Source organism: Corvus kubaryi, unplaced genomic scaffold, assembly GCF_017639235.1.
Source record: "Corvus kubaryi isolate FWS band 111438036 unplaced genomic scaffold, C.kubaryi_AGA036_p1.0 78, whole genome shotgun sequence".
Classification (NCBI taxonomy): Eukaryota; Metazoa; Chordata; class Aves; order Passeriformes; family Corvidae; genus Corvus; species Corvus kubaryi.
Genome location: NW_024582065.1, coordinates 5403917 through 5421265, shown reverse-complemented (window position 1 = coordinate 5421265; position 17349 = coordinate 5403917). Strand labels below are relative to the sequence as shown.

General features: G+C 47.5%; 1 protein-coding gene across 2 annotated transcripts in view; it reads right to left on the bottom strand.

The window, feature by feature from the left end:
* Positions 1-929: 929 nt before the first annotated feature.
* Positions 930-17349, bottom strand: part of MIGA2 (mitoguardin 2) — a 16920-nt gene continuing 500 nt past the window's right edge. Inside the window, exons 2-16 of one of the 2 annotated variants that reach the window (XM_042052157.1) lie at positions 16005-16244; positions 15156-15366; positions 14203-14315; positions 12051-12162; positions 11436-11575; positions 9857-9974; positions 9589-9689; positions 8985-9100; positions 8495-8567; positions 8186-8272; positions 7899-7997; positions 7396-7530; positions 6626-6679; positions 5543-5659; positions 930-5412 (exon numbers count right to left, since the gene is read on the bottom strand). In XM_042052157.1, the coding sequence (XP_041908091.1) occupies positions 5209-5412; positions 5543-5659; positions 6626-6679; positions 7396-7530; positions 7899-7997; positions 8186-8272; positions 8495-8567; positions 8985-9100; positions 9589-9689; positions 9857-9974; positions 11436-11575; positions 12051-12162; positions 14203-14315; positions 15156-15366; positions 16005-16100 (1776 nt within the window). In that variant the 5' untranslated portion in view covers positions 16101-16244 and the 3' untranslated portion in view covers positions 930-5208. The remainder of the gene's footprint in view (positions 5413-5542; positions 5660-6625; positions 6680-7395; positions 7531-7898; positions 7998-8185; positions 8273-8494; positions 8568-8984; positions 9101-9588; positions 9690-9856; positions 9975-11435; positions 11576-12050; positions 12163-14202; positions 14316-15155; positions 15367-16004; positions 16245-17349) is intronic. The other variant, XM_042052158.1, reaches the window with a different exon arrangement.

Here is a 17349-nt window from a genome sequence, read left to right as displayed (position 1 = left end):
TCAACAAGCTCTTCCTAGCTGACATTCTCCCTGGCATTTCAAAAAGAAAAATAGCATTAAAGTCTTATTATTTGGAAAGAAAGAGCAAATATTTACTGCAGGAGCTCAGTTCATCGCACAAGACTGCTATGAGGGAGCATGAGTGATTTACTGCTTTCATTATTCAAGTTAAATAAATCTCCTCCTTTCCAAGCTATTGAATGTAGAGTTATGCTGGCAGAGTGGATTACATTTGATCTATGTACCATGACAAGTACTGAAAATTGTGGGCTTCATTGCTGTATTCACCCACTCCTTCCTGAACAGGAGAAAAAAGTGTCAATACATGGAGCAGCCTTTGCTCTGTGCCTCAGCACAAGAAAGCACAAAGCTGCTCTGGAGCTGTAATGAGTGTGGAGTCTGACTCCATGGAAACTGAGATAAACTCCTTTTAACTCTCTCAACTAATGATCAGGGTGTGGCGTGAGACAAAAATTTTCCTATCCACGAATATTTTATTTGCATACATCAGAGTTCATGACAGGCTTGCATTAATGCTAACAGAGACTAGTTTTTACTTTTTTTATTTTTAAGCATAAGAATGAAATTTTAATCACTGTGGAAGAAACAGCCTATCTGATTCAGTCTGGTTTCTCTATCATCTGAAAATGAAACTATTTAAATCCACTATAGTTGTTTCAGAAGAACAAGAAGATGATTTTCTCGCCTTGCTCAGCAGATAGGCAGCTCTGATACCAACCTGCAGGCTTTAGTCTGGGTTTCTCTCACAGAGTTTGGGAAGCTGGTAAGTGCTACAAGAACTTGGACAATGTGTAAGAGATTCTGCTCTTCACTGGGATTTTCTGTTATCACTTCATCACAGCCTCCTCACACCACACTCCAACACAGCCAAACCACCACAGAAAAATCTGAAAAATTAAACCCCACAGTTTCCAACCATGGTTCAAAGTACAAGGAGTTGTTTTGTTTATTTTATAGCCCACTTCATCTGTGGACTTGTCAGTAGACCCAGGAAGACTCCCCATGCAATTAAACCCTTTAACTTTACATTTAAACCTTTCAAGTTCATCATTCTGGCCCTAGGAACAGCAAGCCTAGTTTGACACCATCACTAGAAGCAGAGGTGCCACCACAACTGTCACCTAAATCAGAAACCAAAGACTGAGTTTCTACCACGTTTCACCAGGAAATTCAGGAACAAAACCCACAATCATGAAGGAAAGTTTTATTTTACTTGTAATGCCCACATCCTAAGATTAAAGATATTTTTTAAAAATCAGCTGCAAAGAAAAAGATAGGAGCAAATCAAGAACAGATTTTTACACCTTTAAGAAATCAAGAAAAAAATAGGCACAAGTTTACATTCATTAGTTTCAGATATGGCAGAGGAATGTTCTACTGAAGAGGGATAAATAAAATCCTGCTTTCCCACCTCCCTGTATGAGACAACACAAGTCATGCTCTTCAAAGCCACACTGATTTTGTAGATACAAGGCAGATTTTTCCTCATAATTTTATTACTGTGCTTAAAGATCATAAAGACCCTCCTAGAGCAATTTGGCATGGTCTCTACATACATACTAAAGTACTGCGCTTGTTACAACCTCCACATAAAAAATGAAAGTCATGCATATTTTAAATTCTGTTTAAGCATCAGACACTATTGAGGGATTTTACTTCATGGCTGCTAAGCCACTTTAAATCCCCATCAGTGTTAAAATCTTGCAAGTGTCAGCCCAGGATGATTTAACCCCTTGAGAATAAGGGTTCATCATAAAAAAAGGTGAATGTCTCATCTCAAGGGATTCTACCCAAATACACATCTCAGCTGCTATTAATACTGAAGAATTTCCTTTGTTAAACACAGTAGGTGGGGGAAGGGATTTTCTAGGGATCTCAGGAAGCCAGAGGGCAGGCAGGTGTTCCATCATACCCTTTAACTCTTCCCTGCAATACAGGTGAGTATGAGAGTCACCTTTTGGGCTGGGCCCTGCAACCCGAGGGCTGCATCCAAAGGAGTTGAACACAGCAGGTCCCTGACAGCACTGCTCAGGCCAGGGAGAGCTTCTTCCACAGGAACAACTCCTGTGAACCCGCTGATCCTTGCAGTTCCCTTCAGAGGCTGCAGACACCTTTCTGCCTTTCCTCTAGAGCTACACTGGGATTGGGGAGGGACAAAGAGCAGCAAGGAAATGAGGGGGAGATGTAGAGAAGTTTAACATCCATCCCAGTAAAGATAAAACCAGTTTGTCTCGGCAAACATCCTTGGCTGGTGCAGGACTAAGTCACTGCTGGTGGGCAAAGGCAGAGAACTCGACTTTCAAGAAGCTGCAGATGTTCCCGAGGCCGATTCCTCTTTACCTTCACTGGGAGGGCTGTGTAACCTACTTGCAATAAGGGCTAAGCAAAAGCATCAGGCTGTAATAAAACAGTCTTTCTTCATTTGATTGATTAGGAATTTACAATTCCTCTGCTTAAAAAGCCACAGTGCAAGTTAGTGTTCGCTTCAGGGGGACCCTGTTTCAGTATCCTCTCCCAGAAGGATGCAAAAGCTCAAAGTTAGCGGCCAGTGTTCTTGTCTGTACACAAAACAGGCAGGCTGCCCAAGCACTGAGGCCAAAAGACACTCAAAATAGTAAATAAATACACATAAAACAACACTAAAAATGAGAATTTAACAGCACTGATTGTTTAGAATTACAGTCCATCTCATTACGTTAATCTTCATATTTTAGCATCTTTTTAATCACTATACAAAAGCTGCTGAAGTGACTTTCTTCTAAACCAGCCATACAAGAGCACAAAGCACTATCAACATTATCTTTTTGGCAAAGTAACTTGCTTTCAGAATATACCATACTTTCGAATCACAGTTTACATGTAGCAGGTGTGACATGCTAATACAACATCCTCCATTTCTTCTCTTCCTGCACACTGCCAGGAGCAAGACACCTCAGAGACCTTTCCTAGTTTCAACTGCTGTCTCTTAAATCCTTCTCATAACAGTTTATTCCATGCAGCCTCACTTGGGGCAGCTGCTCCTAATTTCTGCCTCAGCGTTGGTCCTGTTTATTGCATTAATCTGGTTTCCACGATAAGCCACATCAGTCTGATGTGCTTACAGAGCACCAGATGTTACTGTGCTCTACACGCACCCCCCTGCAAACATCTCAGGAGCATTTCAAGGAATCAGAGAGCCACAGAATGGGTCAGGTTGGAAGGGACCACAGTGGGTCACCTGGTCCCACCTCCCTGCTCAGGGAGGGTGACCCTAGAGCACATGGCACAGCACATTTATCTGCTCCTTTTATGTCCTCCTGTTTACTTTTTTTCTCTGTTTACTTCCTTCCTGCTTTTACCAGCAGAATCTACAATAGATATCTGAAGAGGAAGAAAGCATTTGTATTCTCCAAGCCCACGGACTGATTTTCCACTCATATGGAAATTCCAGATTCTTACATATTTTTTTCCACTTGCAAAAATACATCCAGATAAGCCTCATGTCTTTCACCCAGAACAGACACAAGGGGTAACTAATCAGTCTGGAACAAAAACAGTGAAGCTCATGTTTTTGTGGAAGTCCTGAAGACCTCCTCATTCCGAGGGTGGGACTTGGACTTACATGTGGACTGAAACAGAAGAAGGCACAGGCTGGATCTCAACCTTCATCTGTGGTGCTGTACTCACAGAGGACTCAGCAAATCATTGCAAATCTCACACAAAAGCCAGGACTGCCTCAAGTCAATGGCATGACGCTGAGTTGGGAGAGGTTTAGGTTGGATATCAGGAAAAGGTTTTCTACCCAGAGGGTGGTTGGGCACTGAACAGGCTCCCCAGGGAAGTGGTCACAGCACCAAGCCTGACAGAGTTCAAGAAGTCTGGGCAACTCTCTCAGCATATGGTGGGAATGTTGGGGTGCCCTATGCAGAGCCAGAAGTTGGACTCAATCCCGATGGGTCCCTTCCAACTCAGCATATTCTATTATTCTGTGATTTTGATGACTCTCTAGTTCAGCACACTCCACTGCTGCTGTCCTACACGAGTATCCAACTCAGCTCACATCCCAGAGGAGCCAGATTCCAGGTGCTTGCTGGGCAGTCAGGATCCCAGCATTTGAGAAGCACTACCATATACACACATTTGATCATTACCCAAAATTATGTCGTATTTCTTAGGACTGACAGACGGTAAAGAGTCATTTCCTCTCTAGAAGCTTGATCCCAGCTCTCCAACTATCCGCACGCATAACCTCACATCCAACATCTACACCTCTCGCTACCCTGTGCATAACAGCAATAAGCACCATGTTATTACCCTTTCCCTCTGCTTGTACACACCCCACACCTCCGACCCAGCAAAAGCTGCTGCTGTCTCATTCTGAAATCCAGCAAGGCACTTTGATGGATGCCAAAGACTTTGTGCAAACACAGGCAGGATGCAAATCCCTCCCCTCCTCACACTAACTTGCCTTAGGGGCAAACACAGACCTCAGCAACCTCCTAAGCAAGGATGACCAGGACACAGAGCTCGTCATCATCTGGTCTCCAAAGAGCAGCAACACCAAGGGAACAGACCAATTCCCCTAGAGCTTCAGACTGCTTACAGAAGTCTGCATTTTACTTCAGTGCTTTACAGAACTATTTCTTCCTCCCCAGGAAAGAAATCTTTGCTAGTCACATTACATGTGTTAACACACTTAGGGTAAAAATTAGCAGTAATTAATGTCTGTAGGAACACAGCAGAGCAGAACAGTAACAAAAATCCCAAAGCAAGCAAAGCTTCCTTGAGAAGGTAATGGTCAAGTGGAGAATTTCCCAATGATATTCCTGTTCCCACGCACAATCGTAAACGTCGGGGATTTACCTCCCAGAAAACACACAGGCAAAATAGGTACATACATTGCCCTATTCAAGAGAATTGGGCAAAAATCTGGGCCCGGGCAGTTCAGGACACGATGTATATATAAGACATTGAAAGTAATAGTAATAAGAAGAACAGGAAGGTGGAACAAAGGAGAAATTCAAACCATAAGCTGGCAAGTGGTCCTGGATCCATCCCAGCAAACACTACTGGCTACAAAAAGCAGAAGGTCCCGCCAGATTGCTGTGTCTTCATGTAGTCTTGCTGCCACCGCTGCACTTTGCAGGTAGTTTTATCCATCTCTGGGAGGAAAAGGTCCCTGTACAAAAGCGTTTTCCTCTGCTGACATCAGATGAGCTCCTCCTTCAGCGGCTCGGTTACGCCAGGAAGCATGCCGTTCATCTCTGGGGAAGTCTCGGTACCCAGGTATCCTAAGAGGATCTCGCTGCGCCGCCGCGACAGCTGCAAAATGTCCTCTGCCAGCAACTGCACCGTCGTGTACCTCACATTGTCGAAGTCAAACATGTCCTTCAAATATTGGACGATCTGGTGCTGCAAAAAAAGGAAGGTTTACAGTCACATTCCTTCACCTGCTGGTACCAGCCACCAAGGGCACATATCAGCAGCTTTAAGCCAGCAGACAGGAGTCCCACACAGATGAGGTACAGAAAAGCCACCTTACCTTGAAGAAGCTGCAGACTTCGGATAGCTGCTGCTTGGGCCCCAGAAAACCAAAGGCTAGAACAGGACTGACATGCTCCGATACGGAGTAGAAATGAGAGATAAAGCCATCTGGTACCTGCCACAGGGAAGAACAGAATTAGATGGTCTTCATTCTCAGGCAGAATTAGCAGCTTATTCCAAATCAGCCACCAACTTCCCTGCCAGAAAGCTTCAGTAACTGAAGTTAAGAGCTATTTGGAACATCTCCTCCTGCAAAACTACATTTATCTTTCAGATCCCTTGAAGGATGACTAGAGCTTTGTATCTTCATGTTTCTAAGCTGCTATTTCAAGAGGAAAATGAACAGAAGAAAATGAAAAGCAATCACCAGCCAGCCTTTATAGCCTCTATTTATAATTTGCTGACCAAGCCAGGAAAGGACATGCAAATATCCAAGGCAGAGCTACTGCATGACAGCACCAGTAGAGCTTCTAGTGCTCTCATTTCTCTCTGTGCCATCTCAGGAGCCAAACCCCGTCATACCAGCTGGCTGTTGGGACTGAGCTGAAAACTTGCCAGAGGCCACAGACTCTGTGGCAGAACTGGGGTTGTGAAGTTATGGCTTCCTGTTCCCCAGCTCCATAAACTCGTCTGCTGTGATACTTTAGGAAGTCACAGATTTAAGTGAAACTCATCAAGTAATGGCTAATTAGCATCAGCATCAGGGAGCAGAGCAGTGCCTGAACCATTCCGTTTGGTGCCAGCAAGGAAAATACAATTCAGGAGCAGTCCCTTGTTGCTTGGGATCAGCAGCCACTCCTACAGTATTGTGAGCAGGGAGAGGGAATACCAGACAGGCAACACTGTCATTTGAATCCTCACATTAAGAGAATAAGGGAGAATAAACTCAGATTGATTCAGTAAAATACTGGCATAGCACTGGAGCAGTGACCGCAGGACCCCAGGGCTCTAAAGCATCACAAAGAACGTGACTCTGTTCAGTCTTCTACCACTTAAGACTTCATACTTTGTCAAGATCTATGTGTCCTCTTTTCAGCCTCAAATACATTAGATTATTTCCCTTTGGATTAATTTTGCTTACCATCAGAAGCCTCCTTTTTGCTTTCAGAACTGACCAGCAAGCAGTTGCTAGAGCCTACAATTAACAGAGAGAGCCCATTAGCTACTGGGATTACTTAAAAAAACCCAAAATTTACCAACACATTGTCATCAAAACATCAAAGCAGTCGCCCTTTTGTGCCAACAACTCTAAAATGACAAAATTGAAGTGAACTGGAAGCAGATTTAGCCACTTCAGATCCATTCCAGAGAAGCCAAAGGGTTTCTGAAGATTGTTAATATGATCTGACATAGTTGCCCAACAGCCCACAATCCCCTGTAAGCAGGCAGCTGTTACAAAGTGCCATTTTATTCTCAGTCTATCAAACTAATCAGTCTTAAAAATACAACTGGGGGCAGGACTAAAGGAAAGCTTTGCAATTTCAGCTTCAGTGTCTGCTGAGGTACTGCCAGAATGAATGGCCATGTGCTAAAACCCACATATTTTTCCCTGTATTTTGACCCTTTTATTCTCATTCATAAAAATAGGTGCTGTCATCTTTTAACATCTCCATGGCATCACTGATAAAGGCCCCTAGAGCCATAAGTCTGGTTGCCGACCAGATGCTTTCAAAATAAGGAAAGCTTTCCTGTAAACAATTTCCATGCACAAGAAGACTGTTGTTTAGAGCTTCAGGAAAGCGTGGCATTGATAAAGAGAGAATTCAGCTGAACCAGGAAAGATGAGGTTATGCTCTTTTCTGGCCTTGGCACTGATCTCACACTCACACCAGCACTCCCCATCTCACGCACCGTCTCCTTGAAGCTGTCGGACAGCCAGCGGTTGCGCAGCACAGCCAGCACGGAGGAGGGAGGGTTCTCCAGATCCTCAAAAGCATCCATGAGGATGAAGTCCAGCACAATATCAAAGAAGCTCATGCACACCACCTGTCAGGGAGCAGAACAGTCTGTAAAGGGAACGGGTTTTAAAGAGACAGGCTTTTTTGGTTAGAAGCAACAAAATGTAACAAGCTGAAGTCAATGTAATCTTATTTCACCAGCAGCTCTTTCATTCCTGGGCCATTCCTACATTTTCATTATAATAGAATCACAGTGGTTTGGCTTGTAAGGGACTTTAAAACCATCCAGTTCCACCCCCTGTCATGGGCAGGGACACCTTCTACTAGACCAGGTTGCTTCAAGCCCCGTCCAGCCTGGCCTTGAGCACTTCCACGGATGGGAATTCCACAACCTCTCTGGGCAAGAAATACCTTCCAACTCCTCTGCAACTCTGTAAAGATAATGTCTTTACCAACCCCTCTTCCCTCCAGCTCCTGCTGAGTGGTCGGCCAGGTCTCTTGCTTCAGGGCATAACGCAGCATCTCCTCGTAGCTTTCCAGGAAAGCTTTGGGATTCTGGGAGAGCAGAGGAACAAAACAGAAGTTTGACTACTCAGATTTGAGCTGACATCAACATCACAGTAGTCACCACCACTCAGATGAAGTTTTCTTCTTCCAACATACTGGACAAACTCTGGGGTGGGATGGGGGAACAAGTGTCCCTGTACTCAAGACACAGCTTAGTTGTTACATAAACTTCCTACCTTTTCAGCTTTTGTCATCAGTCCTATCACCATCTGCTTCCCAACCTCTCCAAAAAACAGCTGATTGCTTTCATCCTCCAGCAGCTCCTGCAAAGGGAACACAGATGTCTCCTGTGAGGACCTACACACCCTCAAATTCTGAATTGGAAGAAAAAAAAAAGGACGGGACATGAAGCAGTGCAATGCTGCACACACCAGTGTCATTAACCTTTAACAAGCTGGAATCTAGGAAACAAAACTGCACTCTCCAGGAACGTGCTGCTGGCAGCCATGTGCCATGGAAACCTGGGAGCCTGGAGCCAGTCTCACCTGGAATGCCTGCCTGACACAATGCAGCTTCGCCAGGAAATCCTGGTCACTGTAGCAGCCAAGGAGCTCTGTCCTAGAGGGAAAGGGGAAGAATTGCGTAAATTCCAGTTCTCCTGATGTTGGTGCTCCTACCAACTAACCACAAAACTAAATTCCCAGTTTGTGCATAGGAGAAAGGAACAGTCACTTTCTCTTTATCCAGCTCCCTGGGGGAACAGAGGACCTCTGCCAGGCTGGTACAGGACTATGCCAGCCTCCCAGAACAGTCACACTTCCTATCACTAACTTCCTGGGACAATTACTCTTTCTTAACATGTGAGTCCCTAAAATCTGGGGCTAATTCCCTGGGAAGGCCAAACCCCAGCAGGAAGGATGCTGTGATTTTATGACCCCAAAGGGTTTTTCTGGTTATGGGGCTGCTCAAAGGCAAATGATGTGTTCACAGTGCCGCAGGGGACACAAGATCCCACAGCTCCAGCTGCCTCTTCACCTCAGCGTCCGGCACGCAACCTTCCCTTCTTTCACCAGCTGCAGAGCTTCTTCGTACGCTGCCACTGGCTTGGAGAGGTGGAATGGCATTTCCTCAAAGGGGAGAGAATCAAAGAGCTGCGGAGGTAACAAGAGACGTGGGAAGAAAAAAATGAGCTCATTAAATATTTGCAAATACACAAGAGACTGCACACAAGCAAGGTAGGCCTTCTTCAGAGAATCTTCAGCTAGCAAAGTTTGTCAGTGACAACTGTTTCATGCAAAGATATTTCTTTTTCCACCAAAAGCTGTCTCAGCTCTGACATAGCCAATGATCCATAAAATTTACACTACCAAGCCACCTTACATTAGATAACAGCACTTTCCTAGCTGTTATGGCATGTTTTCTACAGTAGATAAGAAGATGACATGAAGTGCTGGTTGGAAAAGCCTGCACCATCCCCCTCATTAAAAAGCTTTTCCTAACATCCATCATGAGCCTCCCAGCCTGGGGCTGTTGCTCTCTGTTTGATCATCTTCCTCTCCCAAGATGCGTTTGGATCTGCTGACTTTGTGCCTTCCCTCCAAGCCACTGGGCTGTGACACACAGCTGACACTTCAGTCACCTCTGCTGCAGAGAAGAAGGAATCCTCCGAAGCCGAGCTGTCCTCATCATCCGTCCGCAGCCGCAACGATCCGTCCGCCAAGGGAAGCATTAAAGTCTTCTCTGGAGGAGAGAAAGAAGCCACACGTGTTGGAGTTCACGGACCAACATTCCTCTCAGCTCCTGTGCTCTCTTCCACTCGCACTTTGTCACTCCTCCTTTACTTGGCTTACAGAAAAGACATAAAACCACGCAGGAAACTGGCATTTTACTGTAGTCAGATGCCCTACCCAGATCCAGCAGCACGCTGTCCGACGGGAGCGAGGAGCCAAACTCTTCCTGGAGGTGGTAGGCTCGGTGCAAGAGGGACTCCAGCTTCTCAGCAAACTCCCTTTTCTGGGACTCCTCCTGGAACACACATAAATGCCACCCTTAGTTAGCCAGCTGGGCACAGACAGATTGGACAGCACAAATATGGGAGGAAAATTTCAGTGAAAATGGGATTTTCAGTTTGCAGATTAAATGATTAAAAATAAAAAGAGAGAGGAGTCGTTAATCCTACAATGCAGCTAATAATGCACGGAGAGGGAAGCTTCCACACAGCCTACTCAAACCCTCTGGCTTTTGAGCTTCACAATTTTGTTTTCCTCTTAAAAAAGGAAGGAAGAACTCAAGAACTTTAACCTGCCACCCAGAAAAACAGGTATTTTAATAAGTTCTACACCACTTAATTCTCCTGCCTTTTGACTTTAGCCTCATTTCCAGGAGAAATAGCATCAGGAAACCTGTGTTGAATATAACAGGATATCCAGAACTGGATAACAGTATTTAGATTAAGGTGCTGGGTATAAGCAAAGTTTGCTGTAAGCAACACAGGAGGATGGAGAAAAAAAAAAAAAAAGGTGTGGGGAAAATAAGACTTGAATGGCATCTTGCCTTCATGCCCCTATGTTTGCATGAGTATCTCACCCGGAAGACAGAAGCATTAACAAGAAGCACAAAATCTATTTTCATAATGAATCAACTGGTCTTAAGGCAGTTTTAGAAACACTACAGGGCTCTTCAAGGAGAGCCAACAACAACAGAATCCAGATTTTACTTGGATAAATATTATCCAGCACAAAAGACAAATGTCCCACATACTTACTACACCAGACTGTTTACAAAAGGCTGGGAACACTTTTCCCAGTGAGAACTCCTGGAGAGTTGGGAGTTCAGTTCCTTTCACAGCCCTGAGTTACAGCAGGTTTTTTAGCTTTGTGGCTGTCACTGAGCCATTCTAGTTTAGATCTCCTTTAACACAGGTCTTCCCTGCATAGTCCTCAAGTCTCAGACAGCAAAGGGCTGTCCTAAAATCCTGGCTTCTGTAGCTGCAGGCTGAGTGAGGTACACATCTCCCTGCAGGGACCAGGGCCACACTCAGCTCCTACCAAGTTACCACTGCTTTCCTCATCCACACACACACAGCTGGGCTCTGCTCTCCACCCAGTTCCCAGAAGGGACAGTGACCATCAAGATCTCCATTTTCAAATGCATTAAAAAGTTACAGAGACAACACTGCCAGCCAAAGCTGTGCTGCATTCATCACAGCCTTTTCTCACCACAGGCTGTGCCACGGGAGGACACGTGTGACAGTGAGTGACACAAGGCTGGAAGGTGGGTAGAAAAGCTGGGGAATGAGGGGGCGAGACATATTAAAAAGAGAAAGAAATTAAAAACACCCACTTCCATTGCATAAGGAAGCTGCAGATACAGACAGCTCTTAAACAGAGTCTGGCCTGTCTCTGCCCTTAATTTGCTCTCCTTTTAACCTCCCACTGTTTACTGCTTCCAGCACCCAGGCTGGCCTTTCAGCATGTGGGGACCTACCTCTGAAAGGTTCTCAGACATGCTTTCTTGCTGCTTCCTGCTGTCCCAGGGCACAGGGGTGCTGGTACAAGCACTGTCCCTTTGCCTGATGCTCAGTGCCTGTTCCCATTTCTGCAGGGCCTCCTCAAACAGCTCCATGCCTGTAAACACGACCAAAACCTTTGAGAGTTCCAAGGCACTCAGGAACAAAGAGATACAGGATGAGTCTTTGCTCACTCAGACAATCCAGCAAAGAGGGAAATCCCTCCCCAGCTGAAAGAATAAACATATTCCCTTTCTTTCCTGTTTAAATATGGTTTATTTTGGATTAGAAGGAGAACATCCCCAAACTGGTTAGAACATTATCCATGTTACATTCAAAGTACTGTTCTCTGCACAAGAAGAGCCTGTGCTCAAGAACAGTATTTTGGAAGTAAATTATTCACTGACAAAAAAGATCTTTTTTTTTTTTTTTAAGAGAAGATGGGATTTTTATTTGAGTTTAGGCTGAGAATGGAAGGGAACTTTCTGTTAGAGTTCTACATTGAGTGCTGATGCTCTGTGTCAATTCTCACACCTTTCTTGCTCTCACAGTGATAAACAACCCCCCAGGGGAATGACCTTGTGCCTGCTTACCTTGAACATAGAGGCTTTCTGCACTGGAATCACCAATGGCTCCAGCATCTCCCATTGCCTGGGCCTCCCACATCCCTGGGGGTATTGGACTTGAGGAGTTGACTGCTACCATCTGCAGGAAGGGAGCAGAGGGCACCAAATGCATTTAAATTCTCTCAAAGTTAGAGATGCTAAGATCAAACAAACACCAGTTAAACTTCAGCAAAAAGGCATTTTTCTTCCCCATGTTTGCCCTGTGCTCCCCTGTATTGATAAGGACTACAAGGAGAGCACTGATGGAGGAAACAGCCCACGAAAGGTCCAAAGCAATCACTACAAAGGCACCAGGATTTTGATGGAAAGCTCATGTCAGCCCCAGCTGCCTGTACAAAAAACACTGGAAGTGACAAGGAAGAAAGCACAGTCCAAACAAAAGAAACAGTTTCCCAGAAAAAATACAGCTGAGGAATCCCCAGAGGGCAAGGGGAATCCTCACTCTTCTCTTTGTAACCAGACCCTCTCCTCGGAGGGCTGAGCTCAACAATCCACACAGCAGTGTCAGCTTTGTCCAGTTTCACACCAAGGTATCAATGTCTTCTAAAGTCTGACCCAGTAAAGTGCTGGATTCAACACTATCAGTGACTAGCATTTTCCTGTGGCTTAGAGAAGGATGTCCAAACATGAGCTTGGTACCAAAAACAAGCTACAACAATCAGCTGACAGATGAATTCCTGCCCTGCCTCCATTGATCAATCCCTGTGGGATGTTAATAAATCACCTTGAGATCCAGAACTGCAAATCATCAGCTCACTGCTGCCAATTTACTTACTGGATAGCAAAGAGGAGCCCAGGAAGCAAAGGAGAGCACAGGCAAACCTGCAGCTGTGCAAAGGATCACTTGTTTTTCCACCAAGTAATATGAAAACTGTAAGTACAGGGTCAGCTCATCTGTACAGAAACAGATGCCTGTCCGTGGGGATATCCCCACCCAGGCACCAGCAGTGGGAAAAGGCATTCACGGATTGCTTTTTATTTAAAGAGAAACAGAATTTCAGTGTTACAAAACCTGGATAGCATCCGTGTGAACTGAGAAGCCATGGGGGAATTACGTGGATGCGAGTCCCTGTGGGGGGACAGAGGCCAGAGCTGGACACAGCTTGGTGCTCACAGTCACATCCCATCACACCCCAGCTCCCCAGGGAATGCTGTGCCGTGCCCAGCGCCGTGCAGGCACTGCCGCCTGCTGGAGACACACTTTGGCCAGCACGGATTTTGGCAACTTCTGGTGCTTTAGCTGTACTAAAACCAGCAACACCAGCATGTGCTGTGGGGTCCTGGCACCCAACAGCTCCCTTCGAAGGGATGATTTTTCCCTCTCCTTTCCCCAGCATTGCCAAGCAGCCTCTGAGCCTGGGTGATGACGAGGGAGGACTTTGCAGCCACTCACAGAGGTTCATCTGTGCCCCCCTGCTCCAACAGAACATGAGGCTCTGGGCAATGGGGATGTGAAACAGGTCTTGAAGCCACATATGCTTCCAGTTTTGGTCTCACAAAAGGTGGATATAAGCACTGATGGCTTCTCCTGCCTGGTTAAGCCTGAATTACCAGTACTGATAGGCTGCTTTTTGGCTTTGGAGGAGGCAGAGTGACTGGGCTGTGTTCTCAACCTGTGCTGTTTCCTGAACAGAGCCATCAGATTTTAGTAGCTAATTTGAGTTAATTTGGTTTTAAGAACAAAGCAAGCTGTGAGCAGCCCCAGCACAGAAGGGAGAGGCTGCTGGGCCACCCAAACCCCCACCATGGAGGGAAGCAAACAAGCTCTCCATGGCTGTGGGACCCAGAAACAACCCAGCCTAACTCCTTGAGAGGGTCACAGACAGCTCCAAGGAACCATGGCCATGTCCCACAGGGAAATCCCTCCTGCAGCTCCTCCTTGGCCAAAGAATTGGCCAAGGAATCCTGGAGCTCTTGGCCACAAAAAATTGCTGTTTGCAGGGAACTCCAGACACTCAGTGCAAGGTTAATATCAGAACCCGCCCTACAATTACACTGCAACCTGTTCTGCTCCAGAGGCTTTGGCATTCTCCATGAGCCAGTACAAGCCCAAGGACTTGGTGATCTCGTGACAGGTACATGCACTGACATCTCCCAGCCCTGCCAACAAGGTCCTTACCGAGGCAAGGCTGTGGGAGGAACTGGAATGTTTGCTGGGCTCAATGGAGGAAATCCCGCTGAGCGTGTCATTGCTCTTGCTGCCAGGGCTCTGGACTCTCCTGCTGGAGTATCCTGCAGTTGGGAAGGTCACACAAAAACAGGATTTTAGGCCCAGGTGACTGCAGCAGGGAATAGGGAGGGGAACATCACCCTGTCCAGTGTGACTGTGAATGGGCAAAGCAGCATCCAACACCTCGAAATAAGCCACAGATCTCCTGTCTGCTCTGCTTTGCTCTGAGCCTAAGAAAGCTGGTGTCAGTGGGGATCTGAGGCTGAGGAATGAATTCACTGCTTATGGACAGCAAGAGACAAGTGGAAACAATCAAGCAAAAACTCCTCCACCTTCCCTCAGGACAGGCAGAACACAGACACTGCTCCCTTGATTTTCATACATTTCACCAAACAAATGCTTAATCCCTAAAGTGCTTTGCTGAGAGCCTGGGTCAGTCTTACCCCTAAAATCAGTACAAGCAGGTGAGGAAGCTGGGAGTCACCGCAGAGCTGGATGGACACTCCCAACTCCCCAGCCTGGCCCAGGCCACCCTCCCCTCCCCTGAGCAGAGCACAGGACCCGCACTGACGTCACGAGATCAATGCACAACCAGGTCACTGCGTGCCCTGGTCATTACTGGGCAGCGTGGTAATTGTCCACAGGCTGCCTGCAGGAAAGGGGATGGGAATGCAAACCTCAGGGAATACCTCAGGACACCTTTTCTTCCCGAGGACTGTGAGCTCAGAGTGTCTCCCTTTGCTCCCCAAAGCCTGTGCTCATGGCACTGCACTTCAGAATTCCCACTTCATTCCCCATTGAAGCACTACACCAATGGCTGTGCTTTCCTCTCCCCCTGCCTTCCCATCCCTCCCCGTACAAAAAATCCTCTTTGGGGATTTTTCCCTTTTTGTAAGGCCAACCTTTCTTCACGGAGGAGACCCTCCTGGTTGGCAGGATGGGCACTGTGATCCCTCCTGGTTTAAAGCCACACTTGTCCGGAGCAATTTGTTTCTTTCGGCGCCGCCGCCGCTTCAGCTGATGAGCTGCAAGAGCCAAGGCAACCGTCCCCAGAGCTGTGGCAAACAGCACCTTGCGCAGGCCTGGAGAGAGTCGCAGCTGAGAGAAGACAGACTTTAAACACAAAAGAAATGGAAGAGCAACAATGAAAAACCAATTCCATTGCCTTTTTTAAAAAAAAAAATTTAAAACCTGTGTTAAACATGAAACACGTTGGCTTTACCCTCCTATCTACAAAACAGGCCCCCTGCTACACAACTAAGACATAGCAACAGAGAGACTGTGAAGCATCATTTTGACAGGACCTGGAGAACTTGGTCTCAATCCTCATTGCCAAAAAACACTGCAAAATCTGCACACAGCCTGGGACAGATGCAATCCAGGTTACCCAAATTCAGCTCTGAAGCCCTGGCGTGAAGCTGAGCTTTATTGCTCCAAGTGCTGCATCACTACAAGTGGGGAACGTATTACTCTTCTTTGAAAGACAAGTCTTTTTATAGCGCCTTTGATGAAGAGAAAGATTGAACCTGGGTATTCTCCCTGGGAGGAATGTGGGAAGCGCTTTTCTCTCCTCTCCAAGCCCACTCAGAACAAGTCTCTTCCACCACCCCGAACTCCCCCTGAAATTCCTCCAATCCCTCAAACTGCCCAGGTCCCCCAGCACCACCCCAATTGTGCCTCCATCTCACGCAGACAACCCCGCAGAGCCAGCCCCAGGAATGTGACAGGAAGACCTTTCCCGCTCCTTGTACCTGCCCAAACGTCGTGTAAACAAACACGGGGATCTCTGCCACGGTCATTGCCAAGGCCTGCATGATGGACATTCCCTCTGTCCTCCTAAATGCCATGTCTGCACGAGGACCTCGGCACCTTCAGGAGCCACCACGGGGAAGGGCACTTGTGGATGCTGTGTGAGCTGCTCACAAAAGAACCCAACTTTTCTCTGACATGTGGCTCAGAGTCCTGGAATTGGCCTCCATCCAACAATCCTCCTGCGGGAAGAGGGGAAAAATCGGGTGAGTGAGGGGAACACACACCCTGCTCCTCCTTGCAGTGCACTTCACAAAACACACACCAGGTCACTTGGAACAGCGAATACAAAACATCTTCTCACCAGCAGCAGCAATTCCTTTGCTTGTCCTACCAACCACGGGGACAGATTCCCAAACTGCTCTATGGCAGCAGCACCCTCAGATTTAGCAGCTCCCAGAAATTTCTACATGTACCAGAACTGCCAGCACATGGCTGGAGGAATTTTGTTTGCAGTCCCAATATAAAAAAGCCCCACTTATCCCAAATAACCATACACACGTTTTCAATGCCAAAACTCTGCTTTCACACAACTGTCTGTGCATCACAGCCTTGCTCAAGAGCCACCAACCAAAGGGGGTTCTCCCAGGAGATTTCCATGCTGCCTGAGCTCCCTCGGAGCTTTGCTAGCGGGGCTGGGCAGGAGGGATGTGCTCTGGGCAGGAGGGATGTGCTCCCGTCAAGGACAGAGCGGCAGAAGGCACCGCCGTGTGACAGAGCCCCGCACCCACTGCCCCGGGAGCACCGACGGAATGTTCTCCGGGCACCGGGAGCCCGCACGGACCGGACACCGGCCATGGGCTCTCCCCACAAGGTTAAACACAACGTCCTGGCCGCAGCAGAGATGAGCAAAGTGCAAGGAATTTTGGGCACGGAAAACAGCCTAGGGGTTACCATACCGGGATAGGGAGTACAGGCGCCGGACGTACCAAGGCAGCCCCTCTGTCCGGGCATCTCCCCCCAGCCCTGCCCGCCGTGGGCAGCCGGCGCCGGGGCTTAAACCCACCGGCCCGGCGGCGAGCGTCCCACGGGACCCCCCGCACCTGCACTGCAGCACGCAGGGCTCCCGCACCCCCCGCAGCCCCGGAGCATCCCCGCACCCCCGACATCCCCCGCATCCCTGAGCATCCCCCCTGCGCCCTCAGGTGCCTCGTACCCCTCCGGCATCCCCGGGCCCCTGCACTCGCTCACCCCGGGGGCATCCCCGCCACCCCCGCACCCTCTGTACCCCCCACCCCCATGACCGGATTCAGCCGGGGGTCCCCGGCTCGGCGCTTCCCCCTCCTT